The sequence below is a fragment of the Triturus cristatus genome, chromosome 5_1 (genome assembly GCF_964204655.1).
Source record: "Triturus cristatus chromosome 5_1, aTriCri1.1, whole genome shotgun sequence".
In the NCBI taxonomy this organism is placed as follows: Eukaryota; Metazoa; Chordata; class Amphibia; order Caudata; family Salamandridae; genus Triturus; species Triturus cristatus.
In genome coordinates this window covers 618,230,576-618,257,961 of record NC_140587.1, presented here as the reverse complement: position 1 = coordinate 618,257,961, position 27,386 = coordinate 618,230,576, and the positions used below count along the sequence as shown (strand labels likewise).

At 42.6% G+C, this 27,386-nt stretch overlaps 1 protein-coding gene across 5 annotated transcripts in view; it reads left to right on the top strand.

Annotated features, from left to right (window-relative positions):
- Positions 1-27,386, top strand: part of CHD7 (chromodomain helicase DNA binding protein 7) — an 801,383-nt gene that overhangs the window by 686,467 nt on the left and 87,530 nt on the right. For all 5 annotated transcript variants that reach the window (XM_085605557.1, XM_085605559.1, XM_085605558.1 and 2 more), the window contains exons 16-28: positions 4,844-5,054; positions 5,611-5,806; positions 16,550-16,717; positions 16,992-17,171; positions 17,833-17,943; positions 18,080-18,285; positions 19,559-19,758; positions 21,289-21,448; positions 23,410-23,499; positions 24,110-24,213; positions 26,299-26,428; positions 26,518-26,590; positions 27,183-27,240. In XM_085605557.1, coding sequence (XP_085461683.1) covers positions 4,844-5,054; positions 5,611-5,806; positions 16,550-16,717; positions 16,992-17,171; positions 17,833-17,943; positions 18,080-18,285; positions 19,559-19,758; positions 21,289-21,448; positions 23,410-23,499; positions 24,110-24,213; positions 26,299-26,428; positions 26,518-26,590; positions 27,183-27,240 — 1,887 coding nt within the window. The remainder of the gene's footprint in view (positions 1-4,843; positions 5,055-5,610; positions 5,807-16,549; positions 16,718-16,991; positions 17,172-17,832; positions 17,944-18,079; positions 18,286-19,558; positions 19,759-21,288; positions 21,449-23,409; positions 23,500-24,109; positions 24,214-26,298; positions 26,429-26,517; positions 26,591-27,182; positions 27,241-27,386) is intronic.

Sequence of the window (27,386 nt, the reverse complement as noted above, 5' to 3'; positions counted from 1 at the left end):
TTAAATTTATTGGTTGTCATAACCTATCTAAAATTGTATTTATAGGCCACAAAGCCCTTCCATAAAACAGAGCGTTTGTTGCGTATGGAACAATAAATAAAGGGGAGGTCCTGTTGCGAAAAAGAAGCTAGCAAAACGGATAGTTTCCAGCATTATGAAATCTTATGTCCTAATGAATAAGACTATAAGAAGTAGGAGCTCATTCCACAAGAACGACTGCAGCCACTATGGCCTTTTTTGCAGGACATCCTTCAAAAGCCATTTGCAAGACTGCCACACGGAGAACTGTGCATGCTTTCACCAAGCATTATTGCATTTACGTAGATGTCAACAAGGATGTAGTAGTGGGAAGGGCTCTGCTCCGGAACCTTTTTAAATACGTTCAGCCTCATATCTGCCATCCACCGTTTTATTGCGAACTGTAATGATAATCATAATTCAAGCATGTGAATCTATGAGATTCCAGTTCTCCAGCATCATCATCTTTCATAGATGCACATGCGACCCTCCCTCCTTTCCATGTCATGAGGTTATCTTCTATTTTTGTAACGAGCTAGAAAAATCTGACAAATGGAAGCTTCTGGCAGCATCGCATCTGAGGGTGCTGGTCTCTGATTGCTTGTAGTCGAATCATTTATAATAATGTGAATAGATTTATGGGAAATTTGTCACTATTATGGAGTGTAAGGCTATAGCAACACTTACCAAGGGATTCCAGTCTAGCAACGGGAAATAATTCAAGCATGCGACTCTATGAAAGATGCCAATGCTGGAGAACCTGAGTTTACAGGTAAGTAACTTTTTTCCATACAATCAAACGATTAGGCCTCGCAAGAACAAAGCATTTATTGAAAATACTTCCTTGTATGAAGGAAGAGCTAGCTGAACACATCCCCACCTTTGACTTAAAACTAGTGGACAAAGCAAGTACCACTTCTAATTTAACAGCAAATTCAACACTTCCGCATGCCAATCAAACTTAGATGGCTTCTCCAGGGCAGAGATGGCACTGCTTGTAATCATTAATGCACTTAAACCTGGCAAAAGCGTTTTGTTCAGATGGTTTTCCTTTTAAGAAGTGTTGATCTCTGCACATTAAGTCTCTTCCAACTGTATAACGGTTTGCATCTCTCGTTTGGTCAATGTCTTTGTGTCTCATAATAGTCTCCAATTCAACACTACATAGGAGAACTCTGTAGGAGTTCAGAGCGGACTAGTGAAGTCCTTACTCAGAGAACTGGAAGAGCAAATAGATGTGGTTGATGGCAACTTTATTCTTTCCCATTGGAGATTAATAAAGAAAACATGATAAAAAGTGTTGGATTTCAATGACTCTATCCTCTCGGAGAGTAATGATAGACTCCTCTCTATTTAGGTGGAAAGCTCACTTTGGATAGTTAAATACATAGTGTTCTCAAGGTACGGGTGTGGGGGAAGGCAACTATACTATAACCGATTTTCAGGCACAGTAAAAAATAGTGACTTATCATTGAATGACTGTCGCCAAAAATGTCCCCATTCTATTTCACTGGCAGGTAGGGGGGACTGTAAGGAACTATTTCTTGGCAGCTGCTGTTTTAGTTGGCGAAATGAGTAACAACTTCACTCTTTCTTCCTTTTATTGACCTTCATTTATTCATTATTTCGGCACTCCTTTGTGTCAGTATCAGCCTGCCTAACTATGGTCTGATGGTTCCGTGGTTACGGTGAAAAGCTTAAGGCATTTGCGTAGGAAAACATGAAGACCAAATACTTGGAAGAGCTGCCACTGGCAGCAGAATTTGCTCCTTGTAATTAACAGCAGTTGACACTCTACAGTCTTTGATGATTCTTTCATGTCTGTCCTCCTCTGTTTTTTAAGAGTCTGGGTTAGGTAACAAGCACAACTTTCAAACCAGAGCAGTGTATTGAAAAATCCAAATGCCAAGGAAGCAGAGCTAGGGCCATATTTCTATGTTCACTCTTAGGGCACTTTGGTATTGCAGAAGGCCCCTTCTGTAATATGGATAGTGTAGGCATACATGTAGCATCACCACTATCTCAAGAGGTCATTCCCTTATTTGCATGGGGGTGTGGCCCCATCAAATAAAGGAATGTCATTGCCTCTGCACCTGTGCTATATTATAGGCAGAGGAGCAAAGACAAAGAAGCTGTCAGAAGGCGCACAGTCACTGCGCCCGATCATAGCAGCCCTCTGGAGGGGGAAAAGAGGTCCCATGCAACCGCCTGCAGAGGGATCTATAATCCCTCCTCAAAGTGTAGGTAGGTTGCTGCCTGCACAGTGAAACAGGGAGCGATTTTGAAACGGCCGCACTGTATCACATGAATGTGCTACTTCCAGGGCAGCACAAGTTCACTACTGCCCTTAGGAAAGCACATTCTCAGTTGTAGGGTGCACTTTCCTCGTTTGCTCACGGCACACCTATTAAAAGTTGCGCCATGGTGCAAACTGGAAAAATTAACCCTATATGTTATGAGGGCCTTGGTGGTTGAGCCAAGGGAGATAATAAAAACATTCACGTTTGTCAGGTTTGTCCATGTCACTGTCAGCTGCAGTGTGAAGACTGGTGGCTCAAGTTCTTCAGAGCTGTGCTTTTTTTCTTGATTCGGTGCACTAAAGGAATTACATATTTGTCATGCGTGGTACTCCCAGCGTATGGGGTCTCACAGGTCTGCCTTCTTAGTGTTTTCGGGTAATTTTGCCTCTTTCAGCGAGCATACAACTTCCTGGTTTTGAAACTTACGGATTGTTAAAGATGAAGGCGTGTGCAGGATGAAGCGAGAGAGCTTGTCCTACCTGCAGCAGCAGGTAGGATAAAATCATTAGTAAGATAGTGCTCACAGACTGAAATAAAACATGCAGAGTAACAGCACACGTAAGAGGGTCAGTCCTCATGGGAAGTTGCAAATGGAGAAAAGGAGGGACTACTAAGCCTGTTTACGAATCAAAAGCCACCAATTAGAAATGACAATAACGGGAGCCAAATGAAAAGATAGACAGAAAATAGGTGAAGCTTCAAGTCCATACCTGAATACAAAATGTCTCGAAGATACCGCGCAAGCACTGCCTAGGCAAAACCTAAAAAGATTTTGAAGTAGGAAATGTAACCATGTCCCCAGTGCAAGTTATTTGCCATTCATTTCCAGGTTGTCCGTCTTATTTGAAAGGTGCTACCTTACCTAGTGTATGAGGTTAAAGAGTGCTCATCACATTTGGTGGTATTCATGATCTGTGATCAGTGCACTCGGTGATGATCCCTGGTTCCTGACACAGAAAGGCCAGTTGTATTTGGGCAGAAGTTGGAGACTAAGTTGCAATGTTTTTTTTAAATATAAAATCAAAGGCTGTAGACTTGATAGGGCCTTGAGATTTTTTTGCTGTTGTATATTTATTAATATTAAATGTGGTACAATGCAGACTTAAATCAATCTAAATAATGGTCATATTGTCCCCACTGTGGAAGAGAAATGCAAGCCACTCCTAGATAGCGTAAACTGAATGGAAAACTGTTGTTCCATCTCAACTACACGACGTTCGTATCCAAGCATGTGGGACCATCTTTCTAGGAATAACCGCACAATTCTGTTTGTCCTTGTTGTTAGAACATTGGTCCATGCCTTAATCTCCTCTTATTTATTGATAAAGTTTTATATAGCGCGAACAAGATCCCGAAGGATATCGGAGCGCTTTACAAGAAGGATGGAAGGAGGGTGACGCATACAATATCGACATTAAGTAGGAATAAAAGCAAGAATAATCACATAACGCATGGGTCAAAGGAGAGTAATACAAATAGTAATACAATAAGCAGGTACATAGCAGACTAAACGGGGGGCATACTATGAGATAAAGATCCAATGATGGTCTAATGGTTGAAGGATCAATGCTCTTGAGCCGGTGAACCTAGCCTAATTAAGGTAGGAATTTGTTCATTAAGAATCTTTTGTCTTCCAGTTTGAAAGCAGTCTCCCTACACAGTAACATCATTTTATACCTTAGATTCCTGAAAAGACAAATTAAATGGTGGCATGGTTAAACACAAAAATGGAAAACGACGGGATTGCTGTTCTAAGGAATAACACTGGTATTTTGCTTTCTGTATATACAAAGCAGAATCAGAAATATAGAACTGGTCCCGATTAGAAGCTGTAAGGATAAGCAGAAGCTTTACTCAAAATAGGTTGACTTAATGTAAGTGTATGGATGTTGAACGTATTTATAATTTTGTTCAATATTTGTTTAGTAGGTCCTGCTATTATTTCTCCTCATATTTCCTCTCAACTCCGCCACTACTGTTAGCCAGAGTCTGTCACCCTTAACATAGTGCTGTGCATCTTTCAGAAACTGTCTGAGCACAAAACCAAAGAGGTTTGGGAAAAAGCGGTTTCGATTGCAGTAGCACCAATATCCATTCTCCTCCACACCCTGCGTGAATGAAGTCAAGAGTATAAATTTGTCAGACTGTCTTCGCTGTTGTGAGAAAAGCTGCCTTAGAGAATTCAGTGATTCAAGATACGAAAACAAGAGTGTTATTACTAATTTTAAGGCTCCACATGCAACTTCTACAGCGCCCTGAAAATCGTTACGCATGGGTAATTTGTGGTAATCGGTAATTAAAGGCAATTGCTCTTTAAATAAAGTTATTTGTAATTAAATATTTTGATTGGAAGGTGCCATTTACAGATAAGGTGAATGGTTACTTTGTACTATCACAAGAAAGCATATAAGAATCGAAAGAATTCTTAAAATGTCTCCAGCGTAATGCACATTCATAGTTTTTATGATTAAAAAATAATACTAAAAAGCTTTCAGTATTCAATCCAAGTGCTCCAATCTTTCCAGGTGCTGAAGAGAAAATTTTGGAAGAATTTCGAGAAGCACATGGCGTTGACACTCCAGATTTTCCGCTCCAGGCAATGATCCAGGGTGCTGGCAAGCTCGTACTGATTGACAAGCTGCTGCCAAAGCTGAAGGCTGGTGGCCACAGGGTGCTTATCTTCTCCCAGATGGTGCGTTGCCTGGACATACTGGAAGACTACCTCATTCAAAGAAGGTATGCACAGCAATACACACCCAGATACTTCGTTTTTGCTTTTTCATTTTGGTCTGCCTTTCCTATGTTTTTATGTTTTGATGACTGGTGAGAGCCTTTGAAATAAGTGTTTTTTTATCGAGTGCATATATTGATATTTAAATGTCCAAATAATTTTAAGTCATAGGCAAACCTTACTCCGAAATGTTCTTGAACGGAGATATATTGCGTTGATAAATATAAGGTTTATGGTACATGGCCTGTAAAACACTAAAACGTTTATGCTGTAATCCATTATTTGATTGTTTGTTTGCTTGCCCAGGCCTTCCACTCTGCATATTTTGTGAACGTTTGCGTACAATGCACCATACTGCCGTTTGCTATAAAAACAGAAGTGAAAGTATGTATTGTTGGTGCATTGCTTCAACTGTGGATGCAATGATTGTTCATTCCGATTGTGATTTCCGAACAGTCTGTAATGTTTGACAAATTAAAACGGAGGTATGTGCGCATACATTGAGCTTGCTAATTAAAACGTATGTTCAAAATTGTTAATGCTTTTGTTAATTTGTTGCAGATACCCTTACGAACGAATTGATGGGAGAGTAAGGGGTAATCTTCGACAGGCAGCTATTGACAGGTTTTCAAAGCCAGATTCCGATAGATTCGTCTTTCTGCTGTGTACAAGAGCAGGAGGCTTGGGCATTAATCTGACTGCTGCTGATACCTGCATCATTTTTGATTCAGATTGGAACCCTCAGAACGATCTACAGGTAAATAATTAGTCCCTTTACCATTCTCCCTTGTCCTTACCTTTCGATTAAGTTCAGAGTTCTAGGTTACTAAAAGGTGGTCTATGCAGGTGCTTGCTTATAAAATACTTAACAGTTGATATAGTTTAGCGAGTCACAAAAACAATCGGTAAGATAAAGTAACTGGAGATGGTAAGTCACCCTATAAACTAAATTTTGTTTGGAGGCGATTGGTTATTTCAGACAGTATAGACACAGGTAAGATTAACATAGTAAGGTACGCCTTCGGTACTGCCTGCCAGATACACACAACATTTTTAAATTGACTTGATTGTTTCTGGGTCATCCATGTATTTACCAAAAAGTTGTCATCTGTGTTTTTTTTTTCTATAATATCCGTACAGTAATTCCTCCATATTGATATCTGCCTACTACTGTAACAATTTATAGCATGAAGTCCTACAGCCCCTACTTCTTATAGCGAATGAAGAGGTAGAGATGTAAGCATGTATTAATTTATTTTGCTTAAGATGCAAACATTGAGCATCTGCTGAAAGATTGTACCTCACACTTAATATTAATTGTTACTGACCATCTTGACTGAAATGTACCTTAAGTAGCATATAAATATATCTTACGCGTCATATCCTCTATGCAGTGCCACTCAGTGAGAAGAGTACAATCCAACTTCTCAGGTGTGCAGAGGAGAGGACAGGATAGGGGAGGGCTGGGACCAAAAAAGAGAACTATGGTGGGAGATTCGGTCACAAAGCAGCAGGAGTGAGAAGAGTGGGTGGGAGAGGCCAGTCAGTCATCGTCTGGGTACCCTAACATATCAAACAGGAGCACAGCTGATTTCCTCATATTTTATAGAACCATTATTGATATGTGGTATCTTTAGGGCTCCTAAGTGGAATTATACTTAACATTTGCCGTGTTATTACACACCAGAAACTGCATACCAAGTTGGCATTTTGGTTCTGTGGGGTCATAGGAGTAGATGAAGATAATGCAATGTGGCCTATGAGGTCAGATTTTCTGGTCATTTGTGAGGTTCTGAGACAACTGTTTGAGAGAATACCATACTCATAGGTACCCTGATCCCAAGCAACAGGTGCCTCTTTAGAAAGGGACTTTTCTCACCAATAAATAAATTCATTTTCTTCCAACAGCATTGCTTTCTCGTTTCCTGAACTGTAAACAAAGTGGAGGAATGGTCAATCAGATTAGCTCTGTTAGGGGAATGTGGCTTAGCAGACATTATGGCGGGCCCTTTTTAGGACTGCACCACCCGTGGCCCGTGTATGCTGCTATATTCACCCAACGGCTCCGCGTTCGATAGCTTAGATCCACCTCTGGTAGCACAGGCGGCCCCCAGTGTCCGGACTCTGCGAATGAGAGCACGAGTAACTTAGGAGGTCTTGAAGCTACCCACTGCCGTATCTTTTAAGAAGGCAGAAGCGCTTGGTAGGTTACTGCGCTGAAGAGTGCACAGTGCATTTTCACCCTGGTGATGCTTCTCACCTGGTCTTGTGGTGGAGACAGGACTCATCCTCCTTGCAGAAAACGGGCCGTGTACCCAAGTGTGCTGTTGGGACTCAACGCGAGGGAAACAAGCAAACGGTCCTAGAGGCCTGCCTGGGGAGAATTGACAATCGGGCCTACATTCTCTACTCTTCTATCCTGGGCAGCAGAAAGCTGTGGTGTGCGTGGTTCCCAGCCAACTTCCTCTGCTCTCTGTGGTGTGGCCCATGCGGCTGTCCTGACATCCCGGCTATGAAAGGGACTTGTTGGTGGCCACCTGACATCGAAAGGAGGCCCTTAATGACTGGGGGCACGGATCTGATCTTGTGGAGGGGGACGGGGGGGCAACCCCTTCTTAGACTTGGAACGGAAGTAGATGTGATTATTTTGTTTTTCTGTAGAGCTACGTGAGGGCCACATTATACTCTAGATTCTGGATCCTCCTCCCCTTCCCCCTACATGTGATCTGCGTCCTGGACCCTCGTGGAGGTTGGTCACATAAGCCTGTTGCACCCTCCCTACTTCATAAAATGGACAAATACACAGCATGTCTGACCACTGATATCTTACAGAGAGACACTGGTGCGGATGGTGTAGCATCCACTAATACCTTACAGGACTCTACTGCAATTATACTACAAACCATAAATGAATCTAAGACCTCCCTCAAAACCAAATTGGTGAGGTACGATCTGATGCGTCTTTGCTGTGAGGGTCACTGAACTGGGGGGAATGATATCTCCGCTTGATGAGACAGTTTGGGAACTAAAATACTTTGACACCGTTGTCAGCTGAATCCAGAGACCCCTGTCTGCGAGGTGAGGAAGCACTGGGACAAATCCCGGCAGAACAACTTTAGGTGGTTGGTATTACCATATGAATTTAAGGGATCTGATCCAGGATGTGTACTAACAACTAAGCTGGACTCCTTTGTGCCCTTGCAGGCGCTATACAGCTATGTCCTTTTGGAACAGCTCCATCGAGCCCTAGGGTCAAGGTCACCCCCAGGGCTTCCGCCAGACCATCGATTGCCAGGTTTTTAAACTACTGAGGCGAGACCTGGTCCTTCACACAGTACTAACAAAGGGTGCAATGTAATGTGACTCCTATACCATCATGGTATTTCAGGATTATATGAGGACGTTTAGAAGCTGCGGAAAACTTTTGACTCTGTCATACCAAAACTGAGGAGCATGGGACTGCAATCCATGCTACTCTCTTCCACGAAACAGAAGGTCATCGCTCAATCCAATTTGTTTGACACCCCGGAGCTTGTCTGGCAGTGGGTAGAGGAGAGGCCTGTACTGGTAAGGCAGGCTGCAGTTTCAGACAATAACTCCTTCGTGGCACGCCTAGTCCTGATATTCAATGGTGTAGGTGATCCTATCGGTGCTCTAACCCTCGGATGATCACGGTTCGGATGGCCTTGATGCTTGGAAATCAGGTGAATGAAACAGTCTTCTGAACGATTTCTCACTCACTCTGATGAGTGTTCCACCTTCACCCAACTCAAGATTTCAACTGGATACCTCCCCCGTCTGATCCTGGCAGCGGCCTTATGACCACCTCCGCTGGGGCTTTGGCACTCAGACTCGTTTCTCATCACTATATCACCACATCATTGCTTTGTGGTGATGGGTATCCACCTGGGGTTATCTTCTTGAGTCACTGGTTCATTTATGAGTACTGCCATATGTTTAGCATCTCCTCATTGCCCTGTATCTATGATCTTGTGGTCCCTGGCTGCTGACCTCGCAATTCTTTTTCTTATGTTTTGTTTCATGTGTTTGGTGGCATTAATGTGTTCTTCTTTTTTTCCTGAATGTTTTGTTGAGCTTCTCCAGACTTTGGGGGGGGGGGGGGGGGGGATTCTTACTCCTCCTAGAATGGGGGCTTTGTCCTTAGTTACAGGACACAGATACTTTGCAGTTTGAAGTTTAGGGAGGGCAGGGGGCAATGTTTGATATGTTATAATGTAACGTGCTTATGTCATGGCTTTACTACGGCCTAATCCAAGGGCAGTCTGCCACCACACCTTTCTACTAAACCTCCGGTTATGGCTTCTTGGGATAATTCCACCCCAATCCGCTGCCTCACATGGAACATCAAAGGTATCCTTAATGAGGTGAAGCGAGGTGCCATCCTTCGCCAGATCAAACAATTAGGTGTAGATATGCTCCAATTCCAAGAAAACCATCTCTTGGCAAAACACTGTCACTGCTTGCCGCGGTATTGGGTATGATGTTGCTTACCATGCAGGTGTCCACCAGGGATTGAGGTAAGTGGCATGCCTGATCCATGTTTGCCTCCCATTCAAGGTGGACCGGGTAATTTTGGATCGTGTGGGAGGTGTCTCTAAGTCGCGGGGTGTCTCTGGAGCCCCCCTATAGTTTTCTGCTCAGTCATTCCATTCGCACCTAAGCAAAGCCTTGCTTGTTGTGGATGTTTGTGATCTTGCGGTGGAAGAAGGTAGCCAGGGAGTCGCAGAGATCTTGTGATGGCGGTATGTCATTGGAGCAGGAGCTGGGGGTGGCGAGTTCTTTCACAATGTTGAAGAGCTCTTTGCTGTTGTGTGCGTTGTTGTCGATGCGTTCTTTGAAGGAAGTTCTTTTGGTGGATTGGATGAGTTGGTGGTGTTTGCTTCTGGCGTTCATGAGGGCTGCGTAGTTGTCTGATGTCTGGTCATTGCGCCAATGTTCTCGAGTCTTCTACAGGTGTGCTTGGAGTTTTGGAAGTCGTCGTTGAACCAGATGGCTCTCGTGTCGGTGCACCTGTTGGAGGGTTTCCTGATCGGGGTGAGGGTGTTTGTGCAGTCGTCGATCCATTGTTTGAAGTTGTTGGCTGCTGTGTCCGTATCGGAGGGCTCGGGTGGAGGTCCTCGGGCGAGTGTGGTGGTGAGCTGGTCTTCGGTAACTTTTTTCCAGCTGCGGTGCGGGATACGTTGCGGTTAGTTGTGTGCGGTGTTTCTCTTGAAGGAGAAGTGGATGCAGTGGTGGTCCGTCCAGTGGAGTTCGGTGGTGAGGCTGACGGTGACGTGGTCACTGGCGGAGAAGATGGGGTCGAGCGCGTGACCGGCGGAGAGGGTGGGTGTCGTGACGAGTTGAGTCTGAGTTTGTCGAAAAACGTAGTGGAGTTGCTGTTGTTGGCGTTCTCGAGGTGGAAGTTCAGGTCTCCGAGGAGGATGTATTCTGTGGAGGCGAGGGCGTGTGTGCTGATGAGGTCGGCGATGGATTTGCTGAAATGTGGTCGGGGTCCCGGGGGTCTGTAGACGAGTGTTCCTCTGAGGTTGGTGTTGTGATTGGCGTGGATCTGGCAGTGTAGGTGTTCGGCCATGCTGAGGGAGTCTTCGGTGTTCGTTGAGATCCTGATGGTGTTCCTGTGGACAATGGCTATTCCTCCTCCTGGTTTGTTGTTGTTTCGGTCCCTGCGGGTGATCTTGTAGCTGTCCGGGATGGCTATGTCAGGCGACTAAGAGGTGTTCATCCAGGTCTCTGCCAACAGGGCGATGTCCGGAGCGGAGGAGTCGAGCAGGTCCCAGAGTTCGACGGCATGCTTGTGGACTGAGCGGGTGTTTAGTAGTACGCAGCTGAGGTGGTTGTGGCCTGCAGTGTTGGGATGGGCAGGACGTGCAGGAGTGCGGTGGCTAGTGTAGCTGCAGTTTCGGCAGGTGAAGGGTCCGTGGGTGAGCCTCGGGGTGGCCTGGAAGCAGGTGGAAGTCCATCCGGCTTGAGTGCGTGGAGGGTGTTTGCGTCGTAGCGATGATGGATCCTGTGGTGGTTGCGGGGGCCAGGGGGGTCTGGTGCTGGGCGCAGTCCAGGTGCAGACTGGCGCAGATGGGCTTGCCTTTAGCGCGCCGCACAGTGGTCGCCATATAAAGTGGGGGTGGGAGCAGAGGTCGGGAGGCGGGAGCGGGGCTGAGTAGGGGGCGGGGCCGCAGGTGCAGCTGCGGTGGGAAAGCAGGCAGAGGGGGTAAAAAAACACTAGGTAACAGTGGCGAGGAGCCAAGAATGAGTCTGACTCGAGTGGAATTCAACTAAAAATAGCCCAGAGACAAAGGAACAGTGCGGGCAAAGCAGGGGCAGCAGGGATGCAGAGAGGAAAAAACTGACACAGAGCCGGCAACGAGCGGGACCTGACGAGCAGCATGCTCGAACCCCGAACGACGGGAGGACTCTTGTGCTGGCGCAGAGCGGCTGAGCTGCTGGGGAGGGTGCTGGCCTTGTCCAGGAGGGCAAGGTTTCACGCTCGCTCCCCCGCAGCGCTCGCCGTATAAATTCAGAATGTCCATGCCATCCACAGCAACACTGTGGGAAGCGTTTGGAGCAGTGACACAGGTTACTGTGATCTCGAAACTAGTTCACAAGAAACAAGAACGCTTGTGCGCGACCAGTACTCTCGAACAAGCTGTATGGACTGCAGAAAGTGATAATGGGAGAGAGGCCTCTGGAGACGTGTCACATGTGCACACTTGCCTCAGCATTCAAACAAATACATATTGGTGAGGCTTTGAAGATCTGGCAGGCATCTCAAAGCCAGCTTTGACCATGGCAGCTAAACGGGCAAAAGCTGCTTCATTGATTTAGCCCACGTACTGTTACCCCTAACCACATGACATGTATGGGGATGAATCGGCTGTCGCACAACCCCTGAGGGAATAGCAGATGCATTTGCTGCCTATTATGCCTCACTATTCAAATGTTCAGACCTGTTTGGCTGTGGGACTCCTCACCTTTTTTTTTTATCCATTCGGCTACCGCACCTGACCACTACTCAACGCCATATTCTTGATGGGTATGACAATGTAGATAAGATTGCTGAGGCCATATCGACAATTTTTTTCAGCCCTACTTCGAAGTTGCACCCACGTTTACAAAGGAAAAAGAAAAAGAAATCGGATGGTCACATGTCAAACCATTTCTCCTCTCAAGAGGGAGTTAATTTGAACTGCTCCCAAAATAACGGACATGGTGGATGGAATGTCGTTATATTGAACAGCATATGTTTTCACCTTCTGTTTTCAGTTTTTGCATTGTAGAACAAATGTACATAATTTGAGATATGCTCAATTATACATCTAATGAAATGGCGTAGTTATTAACATCGTAAGGGTGGGCGGAGTAATCTAGTTGGTGAAAGGTCTAATGTAACGTTAATTCATCGAGGTTAATTATGGGTCTTGTAGTAAAACGGGTATGACCAATGAATAAACGGGGGAGGAGTCATGGTTAACGTGGTTAAAAGAAAAGCAGGTGTTAGAGATTAGTTAGACAGTTCAACAAACTAGGAATGAGGCCATTATACGCATGACAGGTATGAGGGGAGTTCTACAAGGCTGGTTTTGAGGGGCACCATAGAACAATTGAATCTAAGTAGTGGGATTAACAGTTTAGTGTTTTATTACAAATTGGTGTTCTAAAAAAAAGGAGGGAGAGTTATTTCATTTATGTTGATCAGCTAGAGGGAATACGCTGATTTAAGCATTTTTAAGAAAACGAATACATAATGAGTGACTTCTGAGCCAGTACAATTTTTGTTCGTGTAAACATACAGTTTAATTTCTGTTATTTACATTTGTAGTGATTCCCTGACGAAGGGCAAAAAATATGGCCCGAAATGCATTGAAAACTATTCACTATTGAGGATGAATTATGTATAGTTCCTGCTTTAGAAGAAAGAGGTCCGGATGGACACGCCTACTGCATTAGAATTAAAGATACATAAAATGGCTTTTCATGTGACAGAATGAAACGGAATGAAATATTGAAAACATTGGAGTAATTTGAATAAAGGAAAAACAACTAATTTAATTGTGGTTCATTCATTGCAATGGGCAATATGAGCAGTGCTTCCGGGATGGGAGCAACGTGACGCTCCCACATTCATATGTTCATAATTTTTTCACGTAGTAGGAGGGCGTACCACGGACTCTGGACGCACGCTAAAACCAAATAAACTGAAGACAACATTAACGTGATAAAACAAGGAGTGCACTCAGCTATCTTAATGCATGGCTGTGGGACTCCTCACCGGTTTTATCCATTCGGCTACCGCACCTGACCACTACTCAACGTCATACTCTTGATGGGTATGACAATGTAGATAAGATTGCTGAGGCCCTATCTCAGCTGTCCACAGGAAAAGTCCAGGCACCAACAGATTACCAGTGGAGTTCTTTAGCTGCCAATCTCGTATATTAAAGCAGCCTCTGTTGGAACCTTATAACGAGGCTTGAGATACTGGTTTGCCCTCTCTGAGTTCCTAGAGGAGTTGCATATAGTCACCATCCCAAAAGGGGACCGTCCCTCTTATCTTTGGTCGCCCTACAGACCTATCTTGTTGATTAACTGGAACGTTCAAATACTAGCAAATATTCTTGTGCTGCAACTTTTCCCAGTCATCAATGTGGCTTCATGTCCTGTAGATCGAGACACAATATGCGCAGGTTAGACCATGCATTTGCAGTTGCTTCCCAGCTTTGGAGACCCTTAGCTGTTATGCTCTTGGACTTCGAGAAGGCCTTTTTGTATTGTGGACTTGCATGTTCCACTTGTTAGAACATATGGGCTTTGGCCTTTAATGTTTGCATATGTATGATTGCTAAATGGCAGACCTTGCTTGAGAGTAGGGGGAAACCTGTTTGCTTCATTCCTGATTGAAAAGAGGATTTGGCTTGAGTGCCTTTTGTCACCCCTATTGTTTGCACTTGCAAATGAGCCCTTGGCACAGATTATCCAAATTGATTCTCGTATCCGGGGTATTCAGTGGTCCGATACATAAGAGGGCCTGGTATCCCTCTATTCCAATTCCTCTATCTGTGGACCAGTTGTTATTGAGATCCATAACACCTTTCGGACTCCATTCGGCACTCCAGGTTTATTGGTTCAATACAGGATTATTCCCAATCAGGCTAACAGACCACACAGTGGAGTGGGTATGCCAGACAGAAATGATGGCGACGGAAACTGGTTTCCTCTGCCTAGGAGTTAATACCTGAGCCATGTTGGCTGTGGCTGGATCTGAAAACCTTGTCTCTTTGCTGGCCATGACGCAGAGCGATGTACAGCGCTGGTCTTCATTACCATGGTCTTTGCTGGTGCGCATTGTGCTATTGAAAATGATTAGTCTTCCATGACTATTATATAAATTGCAGAACTGCCCTTACAATCTATCTAAAGCGAACTTAGCATTGTTTAACTCTGTTCTATCTTTATTTATATGGGGTGGTGGACCCCAGTGGGTTGCATTTGTCTAAAGTTGTAAATCGATCTATGATAAGGAGATGGTAGTGGTTAGACATAAGTTTGTACCCCAGGGCCTTTCATTTATTGGTTATCAACGACTGGATTTATGGCTCGGCGGATGACCCGGCATATAAACTCTAACACTGGATCGTGGTTAACTATGTCCCTCTTCACTATATGTGGGGGCTAAATGCCATCTTATGCTCTACCTCTGACTTCATCGGCATTGACAATCTGGAAATCAACACTTGGAGGCATTCAATGGGAGGATAGGTTAATTGGTGAAGTTCCTTTATGGTGTGGCACCTTACTGCAGGAGGTGGCGGCACTGGAGGGCTTTTGTGGTTGGTACTTATTGGGTGTTCCCTCCTTGAGAAATGTCTTCAGGGGCACAGGGTTCAAGACATTTGAAGAACTACAGGATTATTTTGGGTTAGAACGCTCCCAGTTCTTTATATATTTGCAGCTGTGACACCCTCCAACCATACTTGGCTGATTACCCTGACGGTCCTGAATACAAACCCCTTCAAGCTAAGTTGACGGTCTATCCTCTACCTGATCGGGGCAGATATCCTATGTACACAAGGGCCTGGTACTTCATACTTCTTACTCTTTCCCAGCCTTAAGGGAGAAATGGGAAATAATATTGGGCAATTGGATGATTTGAAATGGGCGATTGCTTTGAGGATCCAGGAAGGTGCAGTCACTGCAAGGCTTGGCTTGATTCCATTTGGTGCTGCCACTGCATCAGTCTAACGCCACAGCGACTGGCGTATGAACTGGGCAGCGGACCCTACTTGCCTCCCATGCACTGTGACAATGGGTGACTTCTTACGCACTATTTGGGATTGTACAGTCCTCCGCCCATATCAGGATGCTATAGAATCCACATAGTGTTGTGCTTGTCCTCCGGTTTGTCTTACTCAAAAAATGGCCATTCTCAATGTGGTTGAGGACTAAGGGTTCACACATGCTGAAAAATGTTGAGATTTGGCCTGGTAATAGGGAAGAGAGATATCACCCATCAGTGGAAGCAGGTTGAGGCTCCAACAGTGGAGACGTGAACAGAGATGGACCTTAGTTGTGTCAGGGAATAGCCTATATATGTAGCATGGGGATGTCCCAGGAAAGTTGAGAGGGTGTGTGAGAGCTGGCATCAATTCTGGGATGGGGTAATTAACTGTTGACTATGCATCTACGGTGGGTATACCAGCTGTGGTATGCTATGATGTTGATATGTGGGTGGCCCATTTGCCCCCCTGTGGGGAGGTTGGATGGAGAATGACTGGCGTGACTGGACAGTTCATGTTCTCGGTCTTTATTGTAAAACCCCAAAACAAATTAGCTCTGTAATAGCTCATCAGCCGGCTAGCTCACCTGGAATACCTAAACGGCGGTCATAAAATAAGGTTGCGACAAGAAGTACTGCAAAACCACCAACCGTAAAAATAATGCCTAGTCAAAAACAGTGTTTATAACCTTTGTGTTACCAACTGTGTAGTTACGCTAATCAATGAGTATTTTATGGTTAGAAGCAAGTCGTATCTTCCTACATGATATACAATTGCAGTGTATAAATAATCAACTTGTACATGTGAATTAAAAGCCTATCAGACTGTCTTTGATCTGAGGTCCATCAGGTCACTAAATCGCATTTTCGGGCCAAAATATCTGTTTGTAGATAATACACTTTAAAGGACAGTAAAGATAAACCACATATTCAGATCAGAGTAATATGCTAATTTTTACTATTTTTGACAGTGGGCAAGGGCAGTATGACCATTTGTGGCTTCACCTCACATGAGCCCCCCTTCAGGCACTCAAGTGGTATTGAATATTATTTGAATTTTCTGCACCTTTACATGTATACCCTTTAACGGTGATTGAATTGCATGTGCTTTTTCTATACCTGTGGAAGCCTAAAAAAACATTGTAAAGTGCCTTAGGTTTAGAATGGCTCTAATATTTTTTATGTACTTTTTTTTTATTTTTAATACAGGCTCAAGCCCGATGCCACAGAATAGGACAGAGCAAGTCTGTGAAAATCTACAGGTTGATAACCAGGAATTCCTATGAAAGGGAAATGTTTGACAAAGCTAGTCTCAAGCTTGGTCTTGACAAAGCTGTCCTACAGTCCATGAGTGGGAGAGAGAATGCTACAAATGGGGTAAGGATAAATAAAGTCATGGGTGTGTTGTGGAGCTTGACTCAAGTTGAACAATATCAATAGTTTTTTCAGACTGACTACTGTGAATTGCATTTTATCGGAAGAATGAAAAATGCCTTAGACAGCAGCCTTGTATTTGAGATAAAGGTCCTCTTGTGCCAAGTCAAAAGGACGTTTCTCAATATGTTCAACCATCATAGGTCTGTTATTTGACAATATAGTTTGACCAGTAACTTTTATTCGCACCTTTCCTGATCTTTACTTTATTTTCCAGGTGCAGCAGCTTTCCAAGAAAGAGATAGAAGATCTTCTCCGAAAAGGTGCCTATGGAGCCCTCATGGATGAAGAAGATGAAGGGTCAAAGTTCTGTGAAGAGGACATTGATCAAATCCTCCTGAGGAGAACTCATACGATCACCATAGAGTCAGAGGGCAAAGGATCCACTTTTGCAAAGGTGAACTTTAGTCACACTCAGCAATACTTAAACCTTATTTATATCAAATAAAAATTGTGATATCAATGTAGTGTTGTTCTGACGTAAGCAAGCTACCATTTCTATGTCTTCAGTTAGGTTCTAGCTGGTATAACCAAAGCATTGTACATCTGACTATGGGTTTTCTGAAAAACTGACTTTTTAGTAAGATTTAATTGTATCACAACCAAGTTTTCCTGAGTTGGCTTAATTTTCAAGCCAAACAACACTAACATTAGCTGACAACCAGCACCATCTTTATACATTCATCTAGAGTTTCGCCTAAAAGTGTTGTGAAAGTTACGAAATTGTTACTGTTAAAAATGTTCAGAATATATGAACCGAATCAAAAAATGGTATTCCTTTTTAATTTTATTAATGTAATGAAAGCACTGCACCTTTACCAAGACCAGACCACTCAAGGAACCAGGCCACTGTTATTCAAAGTGTTAGTCTTTCTCCTTGACCGTCTTCTGCAGTCATGAGTTTGGGAAGTGTCTTTTATGACTATTATGAATACTGTTCACGTAGCCAGAATACATTATGATGGCAAACTGTGCACTTAGAGTGAATAGGTTGTAGTTGTGCTCTGTGTACCTGAAGTGACCCCTAACTACGTGTACTTTAATTCCAAATGCTCCAGGCTAGCTTTGTTTCATCTGGAAACAGAACTGACATTTCGCTGGATGATCCAAATTTCTGGCAGAAATGGGCTAAGAAGGCAGAGTTGGACATGGAGGCCATCCGTGGACGGGTGAGAGGCATATTTAAGTTGACAGTCTTTGGCTTGATGTCTATATAATGTAAAGTCGGGAGTGTTTAAAAAGTGAACTGCAAGTGTATGTTAGAGTTTACGTTAACACATGTTTTATGTTTTTATTCCTTGCTAGAATACACTGGTTATAGATACACCGCGTGTAAGGAAGCAAACTAGACTCTTTAGCGCAGTGAAAGAAGATGAGTTAATGGAATTTTCAGATCTGGAAAGCGAATCTGAGGAAAAGCCAAGTGCTAGGCCTCGTAGGCCTCAGGAAAAGTTACATGGCTATGCACGGAGTGAGTGCTTCAGAGTCGAAAAGAACCTGCTGGTGTATGGGTAAGATATTTTTATCTGTAGAGCTAGATATTGTGTTGTGTTTATTTCACTGGGCTATGATTGTTTGTGGTCTTGTTATTGAGCTTCCATACAGGGTTCTCAGCATGTGATAAGTGTAGCAGTGCAAGGACTTGGTCTTTTGAAGTGGCTGTAGGACTTTTAAGATGAAGTGAACTGAAACGATTATGGTGAATCTCCTGGAGCTCGCGTTTGTGGCTCTCCGGGTGGAATGCTATAGCTCAAACCTGAAGGTGACAACATTAGTTAATGGAGTAATAGTTATGTGCAAGGAGTCTGTGTATTGCATACGTGTTCACGTTGCCTATCCTAAGAGGAACTGGAAATACATCCTTGGGTTGTTGAGAGTAGAGAGTATATTGATTTCGATTAATGTCAGACATTAAGTGAAACTTTATGTACACTAGTACGGCCTTAAATTTTTAATCTGGGCAATGTAATAAGGGGCCACCTAGAAATAGATGGTAAAAGGCTAATGGCTGGGAGATGTTTACGTCTTTGCCACCTAAGTGGTGTAGTTCTGCAGATAAGAAGTAGGACTTGAAGGTGGTGCATGGCATAACCTTTTAAACGGATATGCTGCTCTAGTCAAGCCACTGGTATACACCGGAGAAAAATAATGTGTAGGAGTGTGCAGCAGTCCTCATAAGCCACTGGTTCTGGGTGTCTGATATTTACCAAGTGCATCTTGGATTACAGGCCTAGACATTAGTGCTAATTTAAGAGATTAAAATCGAGTTGCACATTTTGAACGTAGGCTTCTAAGTGTTCTGTTTTTTGCTGATAATAGACAGCAGCCCATCTATTTTGTTGTCGTTCTTTTAAATATGGAAAAAATACGGAAAAATTGTCTTTTTAAAGAGTCTCAATGCTGCCAGTCTTGACGGCCAGTAGCTGTGAGGACTGACAGGCAGGGAGGTTTAAAAATAAGTGGGGGGGGGGGGGTGTTTGAGGTTTCCTAACGAAGCTTTTAACAGCTGCATATCAGCATATTTTTTTTACTACAGTGCCTGCGTTTGTGAGTGTATTGAATATTGAGTTATTCAGATTTATGGCTTCATAAGCTGCTAAAAACCCATCAGGAATTAAAGTGGACATATACCTTTATTGGTAAAATAAAGGAGAAAATACTTTAATTGTGGTTTGATTTTTTTTTTCACAAAATATGAATAGACACAGATGGAAATGACTAAAAATTAAGTACTTTAAAACCAGAGCCCCACATTTGCTAAGTATTATTTTCTTTCTGATTTAGTTGGGGCCGGTGGACAGACATCCTCTCTCATGGCCGTTTCAAGCGCCAGCTTATGGAACAAGATGTGGAAACAATCTGCAGAACGATCCTTGTTTACTGCCTTAACCATTACAGAGGGGATGAAAATATCAAAAGCTTCATCTGGGACCTTATCACTCCAACAGAAGATGGCCAGATGCGAGCTTTGGTTAACCATTCAGGTAAGGCCTGTATGTATGTAATGAATGTAATATGCTGGGAGGCAATGGAGCGCCGGACAAGGACAAAAATCCAATGTCTTTTTTAAAATTGTGATTACTTTTCCCAAAATTAGTTATTCTAAACGTAACTGTACTACAGATAATTGTGGGTTAGGCTTACCAGGCTTTTTATAATTATCATACTGCATTTATTATAAAACATGGTTTATGTATAGTTTAAATCGAACATAAATATAAGTATTCCTATGTGGCTCACTATTTAAGAACATATTGCTTACCCGCATCCCCTACCTGCGATTTTGACTATATCTAATAAAAACAGGATTCAAAAAATCTTCTGTTACTAAAGCTACGAAAAGAGCTCTTTTGAATTATGTCGTTTGTATCATACTGGTATCAAATATTTTAAGAGCATTTCATTGTGGTTGAATCCGACAATAAAATTAACCCATAATGTCAGATATTGTACCTCCTCTTGGATTGATACAGATTCTTTATTTAGCTGACATAAGTCAAGGGAATACCTTTCGAGCCTTTTGCTGATCCTCAGAGATACTATAGTTTTTCTATGTCCAAATATAGTTAATGTGAAACTGTATACCACCTTTATTTCCAAATGCTTTACCCACTTCAAAGATTCCTGAAATTGAATTGTGCTTAAATATATTAACCGGATCTGGTCATGTTGCTTCTCAAGTCTATACAAAATGATCTTTTTAATATTTTTTTATAATTTGCAGTCAGTTAAAGATAATTTGAATTACTCTTTCTCAAGCAATGGCAGCAGATGTGGTTATGAAATATATCTGGTTGGTAACCTGTCTCTCTCTACCAGTCAAATATGTTTATTACTAACAACTGTTTAAGAACTCCTGTTTTTAAGGCCAGCTTAGCTAATGATTGGCTATATTGGCATTGTAATGACAATACTGGATCATTGAAACAATTGTTTTATGGTTTTTCTATTATATCTAAATTTTGGGACTGAAGGCTGGCCTATGATTTGTGAGATTATTAGCATTTCCTATAATATTTAATAATCTATTGTTATTTGTAAATCTTTAGCTATTTCTTCTTTATCTCCAGCAAATACGAAACTGTATGATTTCTTAGTTTTTTCAGCAATTAATTACATAACTTCTAACTGGAAAGGTGTTATATTGCATGTTCTCATAAGTGGTGGGCCTGGATAATCCTTGCAAGTCAAGGTGGCAGATTAACTTCTCCGTTCCAACTACTCTTCAATTAAACATGAAATATTTTGGAAGCCACTTGATTATTTTTCTCAACCTATTTAACTTTTTATGATCCTATATCTATTATGAACAAGTTTTATATTCGTTTTTCTGAAATTCTTTCAGCTCAGTTTATTTTCTTTATTTTAATTTGCTTAAATATTGTATATTAATATTGGCAAGTGACCTTCATATTTATACTACTGTGTTTACGCTTGCTATAGTCCCATTTCGCTATCCGGTACTTTTTTGTATGCTTATTTTATTGTTCATCTGAAAATTATTTTGTTTTCAGGTCTTTCTGCACCAGTGCCTCGAGGGAGGAAAGGAAAGAAAGTAAAATGTCAGAGCCTCCAGCCGGTGCTGCAGCATCCCGATTGGTTGCCAAGCTGCAACCCTGATACTTTGTTTCAGGAGGACAGCTACAAGAAGCACCTCAAACATCACTGCAATAAGTAGGTCCAGCAGGGAATTAAAAGATTAAATTGTAGAACGGATGCTTAAGGGAAACTTTTTTCAAAGCAAATATCTTCTTTTGTTTAAGGCACAGGCCCATCTGCAGACCACATTTAATATTGGAATAGTCCAAACCTGCCTAAGTCGCTTTTAATTTTCTTAATGCCTACGTACATCTTGCCCACCATCCCCCCTCCTCACCTGCGCTTTTAATGTATGTGCTTGGCGCTAATTCTTCTTGCCTTCTCCATCTTCTCCTCTTTCCCCAGTCCTTTTGTGCTCCGCTACTTTACCTTGCTACAGCGTTAAAGCTTTAGATCTCCCTTATCTCTTGACTCCACTACCATAAGCAAAGGTTTTGTGATTTCACTAAGTTCACTGCTTATTTCATTGTTAACTCTGGTACCTCTGCTACCACAGTTGTTTTTAAATTAACAAATACCTCCATCTCCACTGTTTCATTGTGAAGTGCGCTGACAACTGTATAATACAAAAAGTAAAGGAATATACAGTTGAATAGTCATAGGAAGCCAGTGTGCTGGAATGAAAAGAGGCATAAAAAAGTTAATCGGTTGTTTTACAGTCATCACTTTTGATAGGTTATTCTTGATAGATTTGAAACAGAATATCAGGCAGAAGTCAGATATGAATTGGCTGGTTTGGTTTTTAATGGACTAATTCATCCATTACGTAAAAATAACATACTGTGGTCGTTCCATTATCCCATACTTCTATCATCTCAAGTTTCAGTGTATAATGCCTATGTACAAAAGGTTCTGTAATGTTAACACCTCAAATACTGTTCATCATATTGTCTTTGGGATAATGAAATTCACCATTGGATCTGCAGGAATTGGCTGTGTTCAACCTCCCAGTAACACTTCAACTGGCACCTAAGCTAACTGGACTCTTGGCTGTTTTGCAAATATTTCACCTTTGTTGTTTAGAATGGGTGAACCCCATGTCTTCATCAGAGGGTCCCTGCACTGATTGCTGTGTGAGCTAACTTTTAGTTGCTGTCTTAGTTGCTTTCCATTGTCGTGTGTTCTCTGCTTAGGTAATGTGTTTTGAAACAGTGGACTTGATGTGAAATGTTTCGAACACCAATGCCGAGGGTCACATACCTGTGAGCTGCAAGCCGTCCATGTCAGGCCCATGTTCCTCTTTGGATGTCAATAAGGTGGGGGCCACAGTTTGATGATGTTGTAGAGGGCTCTTCCTGTGAAACTCACTGATGGAAAAACAAATCCGTTTGTTTTTACTGCCAGGGGCAACTCTTGTCCTTAACTTTTACCTATGATTACTGAGAGTGTAAGAAACATTACTCTGCAAAGCTTGAACCCACTTTCCGTTTGAACTGCGTCTGTGTCCAGGGCCAGTTGGTAAGATTGATTCCTGTCATAAGAGTGTAACGTCATTGCTCTTCATAGAAGCAAGGACTCTGTAATCTGGAGACCCCGACAATCCGTATTGAGAGTTTATGGCTAGATAGTAAAGACAGATTTTATATCTCGTTTATTCCTAAAACTTCTGATGAGCCTTCCAAAAATGGTATTAAGGCCGCAGCTGAGGAAATTTTATGAGATAATGAAGCAGAACAGTTACTGAAAGCCATCTGCTCAGTTGTTTACAAACTTAATTCAATACTTCAGAGGCAGTGGCGTAGTACGTGTCTGAACTTCACAAGCTGCACTAGGTAAAACTAAATGAAATGCGGCTGGGGGGGTAGACTTCCTCTCTGTGCAGTGTGACTGGTTGCCAGGCAGGCCTGTTGGAAGCCAGCAGAAAGCACCACACAGAGGTGATTATGTGCCACCATCTGTCACGCTTCAAGCCTACCATACAGCATGGCTAATCAGCCTTGGCAGGATGATGGATGAACAGCAGCAGCTGCCAAAAGCCACTGTTGGCAAACAGTCCTGAAGTTAAGAACTTACCCCCCTTCTCTCTTCCTCTGCAGGGTCCTGCTGCGTGTCCGCATGCTCTACTATCTGCGACAAGAAGTTATAGGGGACCAAGCGGATAACATTTTAGAGGGTGGCGATGCAAGGTTAGTGCAATCTTTGGGTTCTGCTGAGACAGCGGGTGAACTGTTCATTTCCAGATCTCGTTTTTATTATCCTTTCTTTTTTGATGTATTCTCCCTTTTTATCAGGGTGGGTGTAGACGTGAGGAAATGGTGGCGCTTCATGATTTCTGATGGCCTGTTAAAGTTGTGTTTATAGGGGAAATAAAATGCAGCTTTATTGTAAAATATAGGTGTGGATGTCTTAATATATTGCATCATTTTCTTTGACTCTCCCGAGGGAATTATCAAGGTTTTGGTAGTGTGCCACCGTTCAGAGGGATAAATGTACATAGTAGGGCTGTGGATTTGCTACCGGTCATGGCGCAGCCGTAAAAGTAGGTGCACAGTGTGTGCCTCACTTGCAAGAGATCTCGTATCATGGCATGGTACAGGCAGTTCTCATTTTTTTACATTTATCTCAAACTTCATTTTGCACTCCGGGACCTATCTGGCTTTTTCCATAAGTCTGAGCTAGCAGTCTACAGTTTCCTGAAAAGGTAACACACGTGAAGTAGGGTCCTTTGACAGTCATGACCGACCGGTTTGTGGTTTTCACCTAATGTTTATCGGTGCCTGCGTTTTATTTTAACAGTGAAACAGATGTGTGGATACCGGAGCCGTTCCACGCCGAAGTTCCTGCCGACTGGTGGGACAAGCAAGCTGACAAATCCCTCTTAATTGGTGTATTTAAACATGGTAGGTGATGTCTTAATTCGATGTTGAATGCTGCCATTTTACTGCATGTGTTTGGAACTGTATTCCTGCCTCCTACGCGATGACAGGAGTAGAGTGATGCTCACGCTCCTGGCTTCTGCTCTGCTGGTTTAAAAATCTGCCATAAACTGACTATCAGATGCTGTTTTTACATGTTTGCAGAACATTTGAGAAGAAAACATTCCATTCTTGGCTGTAAAAAGGCCCGAGCCATATTTTATTTTAATATTAGCCAAAAAGCACTATAGATCTTCATAAACTTTGCTTCCAGTGCTGCTTCCCTCGCTAACTCTCTGCCAACCAGTGTCAGAGTGGATGGTGGGCTTAACCTCTGCTATTAATCTGTACAAGTGCCTCCTGGGCTTTGTTCCAAGCAATATTTCACAAATGTCAGCACGGAGAACTTCCGACTCCCTCGAGTGGGATGCAGCCTTGTTAACTTTGAAAAGGCCGGGATGCAGAGCTGGCATGATGTATGCACTGAGCGATTCCTGATTATAATCCCAATTCTCTGGGGGCTCGCCGAGGTATTCTCAGCAGCCCAGCCTGACTAAAGGGGAGAATGATGGCTTATAAAACCTTTCATGATTACAGTTTGGCTTCAGGCTCTACAGTGGTTAGGAGCCGTGTGCTGTACTACAAGTCCTAATTGAATTGCGCTGTTCTGCCTACGTTTTATATGCGTGATCAGATGAGGCACGTCTAGTCCCTGCCGTGGCGCCCCCGTTCTGCCTGTTTCCATCTAGTCAGTCTGGGCAATAAAAGGGAGCAGTTTGCTAGCCATTGAGAGAGCAGTGCCATTCCAGTGACACGCTGCACCCTAAACCTAATGAGGCCCGTTTGATGGCCCCACCTCGAGCCCGTGAACGCGAGGGGTCGGCGGCATGCAATGCAGGCGCAAGCCTGGCTCAGGAGAAACAAAAGTGCCAAGGAAGGTGGTGCCGAGGGCGGCCTGCCCGCCGATCGAAGGTCAGACGAAGGAAAGAACCTGGTCCTCCCCAACCAACCAACACGCGAAGGACGTTTGGACACGCAGAGCGTGTTTAATGTCAAATGAATTCATTCCTCTTGATGCTGAGAATGGTCTGATGCGAAAAGATCTTATTTTTGCATATGAGGCCTTTATGCACTTAGGATTCTTTGCCCTCCCGTTTCCAGCCTGCTCTCTCGTTATTTCACTAAGTAGGAGTATTTCCCTTCATTGCTTTAAAGGAATCGCAGCTTAATTAAGAAAAAAGAAATAAATATGTCCATTTCTAATGTAACTTGTACTCCTATAAAGTGCTCCAGGACTTTCAGTTCTAGTTCGCTCTATTTAAAACTGCAAAAATATAGATATATTTGACTGCTACGTTATAATGGACATGTGGTAGTATTTCTAAAAATACAGGCAACAGTATAGTGTGCCACTTGATATCATCGTAACAACTATGAATAAGAGATGTACTGCATAGGCCTCCATAAAATGTCAACCCTATTACAACCAAGACTCCGCACTTTGCAGCGTGTGGCCTGTCGGCTAGCACTACATAAATGCACATATAGTTCAACACTATAAAATGTCTGTTTGAGTGGTGTCATTAGAACTGCAGTTTGCGTCTGTTCATTGGGCAATTTTGGTGTTAAAAATCTGGACCACAATCTGTCAAATTCTGTATTTGTTTAGTATTTGAAATGTGAAATATACTGTGTAGTTTTTAGATGCGTATCAAGATATGTGGTTTGGTTTTAACTTGTTTAATTCTTTCAATATTTCAGAAGAAGTTGTTGTTTGAATAATTGTAAGGTTGTGTAAATATTTATTGGGTAAAAACCTATTATCACATAAAATAAAGTGAAATATAGGTTTTTGGATCAACAAATCCATATTTGTATGCATCTTACTGTAGTTTTTAATATTTTGCAATTTGAAAGGGTATATTTTGCAGGTACACTGGAGCTCCAAAAAGTGCCTGCATATCCTTCCGTTAGGCCTTTCATATTTCAGTAGCTAGAATTTTTGTAGGTTGCTATTTATATCTGTTGATATAACCCAAAGTTAACCAAATGAATAACATATATTTACAGGTTATGAAAAGTACAACTCTATAAGGGCAGACCCTGCACTATGCTTTCTGGAAAGAGTTGGGATGCCAGATGCAAAAGCTATTGCTGCTGAACAGAGAGGTGGAGATATGCTAGCGGATGGTGGTGATGGGTAAAACGCATTACTATTATCTAGAGCAAATTTGACTAATGGAGTATGTAATCTGCTTCTCGTTTCATGCAATCAATTTATTTTTGTAGGGGGGATTTTGATCGTGAAGACGAAGATCCAGAATATAAACCAAACAGGACTCCATTTAAGGATGAAATTGATGTAAGGTTCTTTATTCTGTGGTATATTTAAGGGGAAAAAAAACATTTGGCCAGTGCAGAGATTTATATGATTTGCTTTTAATTGAAGGGCCAGTCTAGCAGTGGGTTCGTTGAATTACCCAAGTACTGTTGCTAAGTCATCCTGAATCTTCGCTCCCGGCCAACACCCACCCCCTCCCCAACTATAACTGGACCTTGAGACCAACTTTATCAGGCTATTTTGCTATTTTTCGCATCATCCGCCCAAGCAGAAAACCAAGGTGCACGTTTTGCCATGGGGTATCAGAAGGTTTGGCACTTGATAGTTAAGTGAGACCTAATATGTACATTGAGTTGATCATCACAGGTGCAGGATAGTGCTGGCAGGCCTGGCCATTGTATCTTAGCAGCCTTGCTTCTTGGCGTTTGAGGAATCTATAATTATTTGCTTTAATGGGAGGGTTGATTGATTTGTAGAATAGTCCACTCTTCTGTGCCTACTGTCATCTCTCAACCATGTAAGTTATTCTGTTTAATAGAACTCTTGGCGACCTAATAATCACTTGAAATAGTAAATAGAGAAAAACAAGCTAATCGCTTACTTTCTTCAAAAGGATTTTGCAAACTCTCCCACGGACGAAAAGGAAGAAGTCCTGGAGCTTGACCTTACAGGTATGATGTGGCGAATTCCGGCAGAGACCCTATACTGAAAATGTCTCATAACTATATTAGTTGAAAGTAATTGAAAACTGACTGCTCACCATTGTCCTTGATACTTTCCATAGGGGTTTTGTTTTGTCTAAGAGTTAATCTTCATG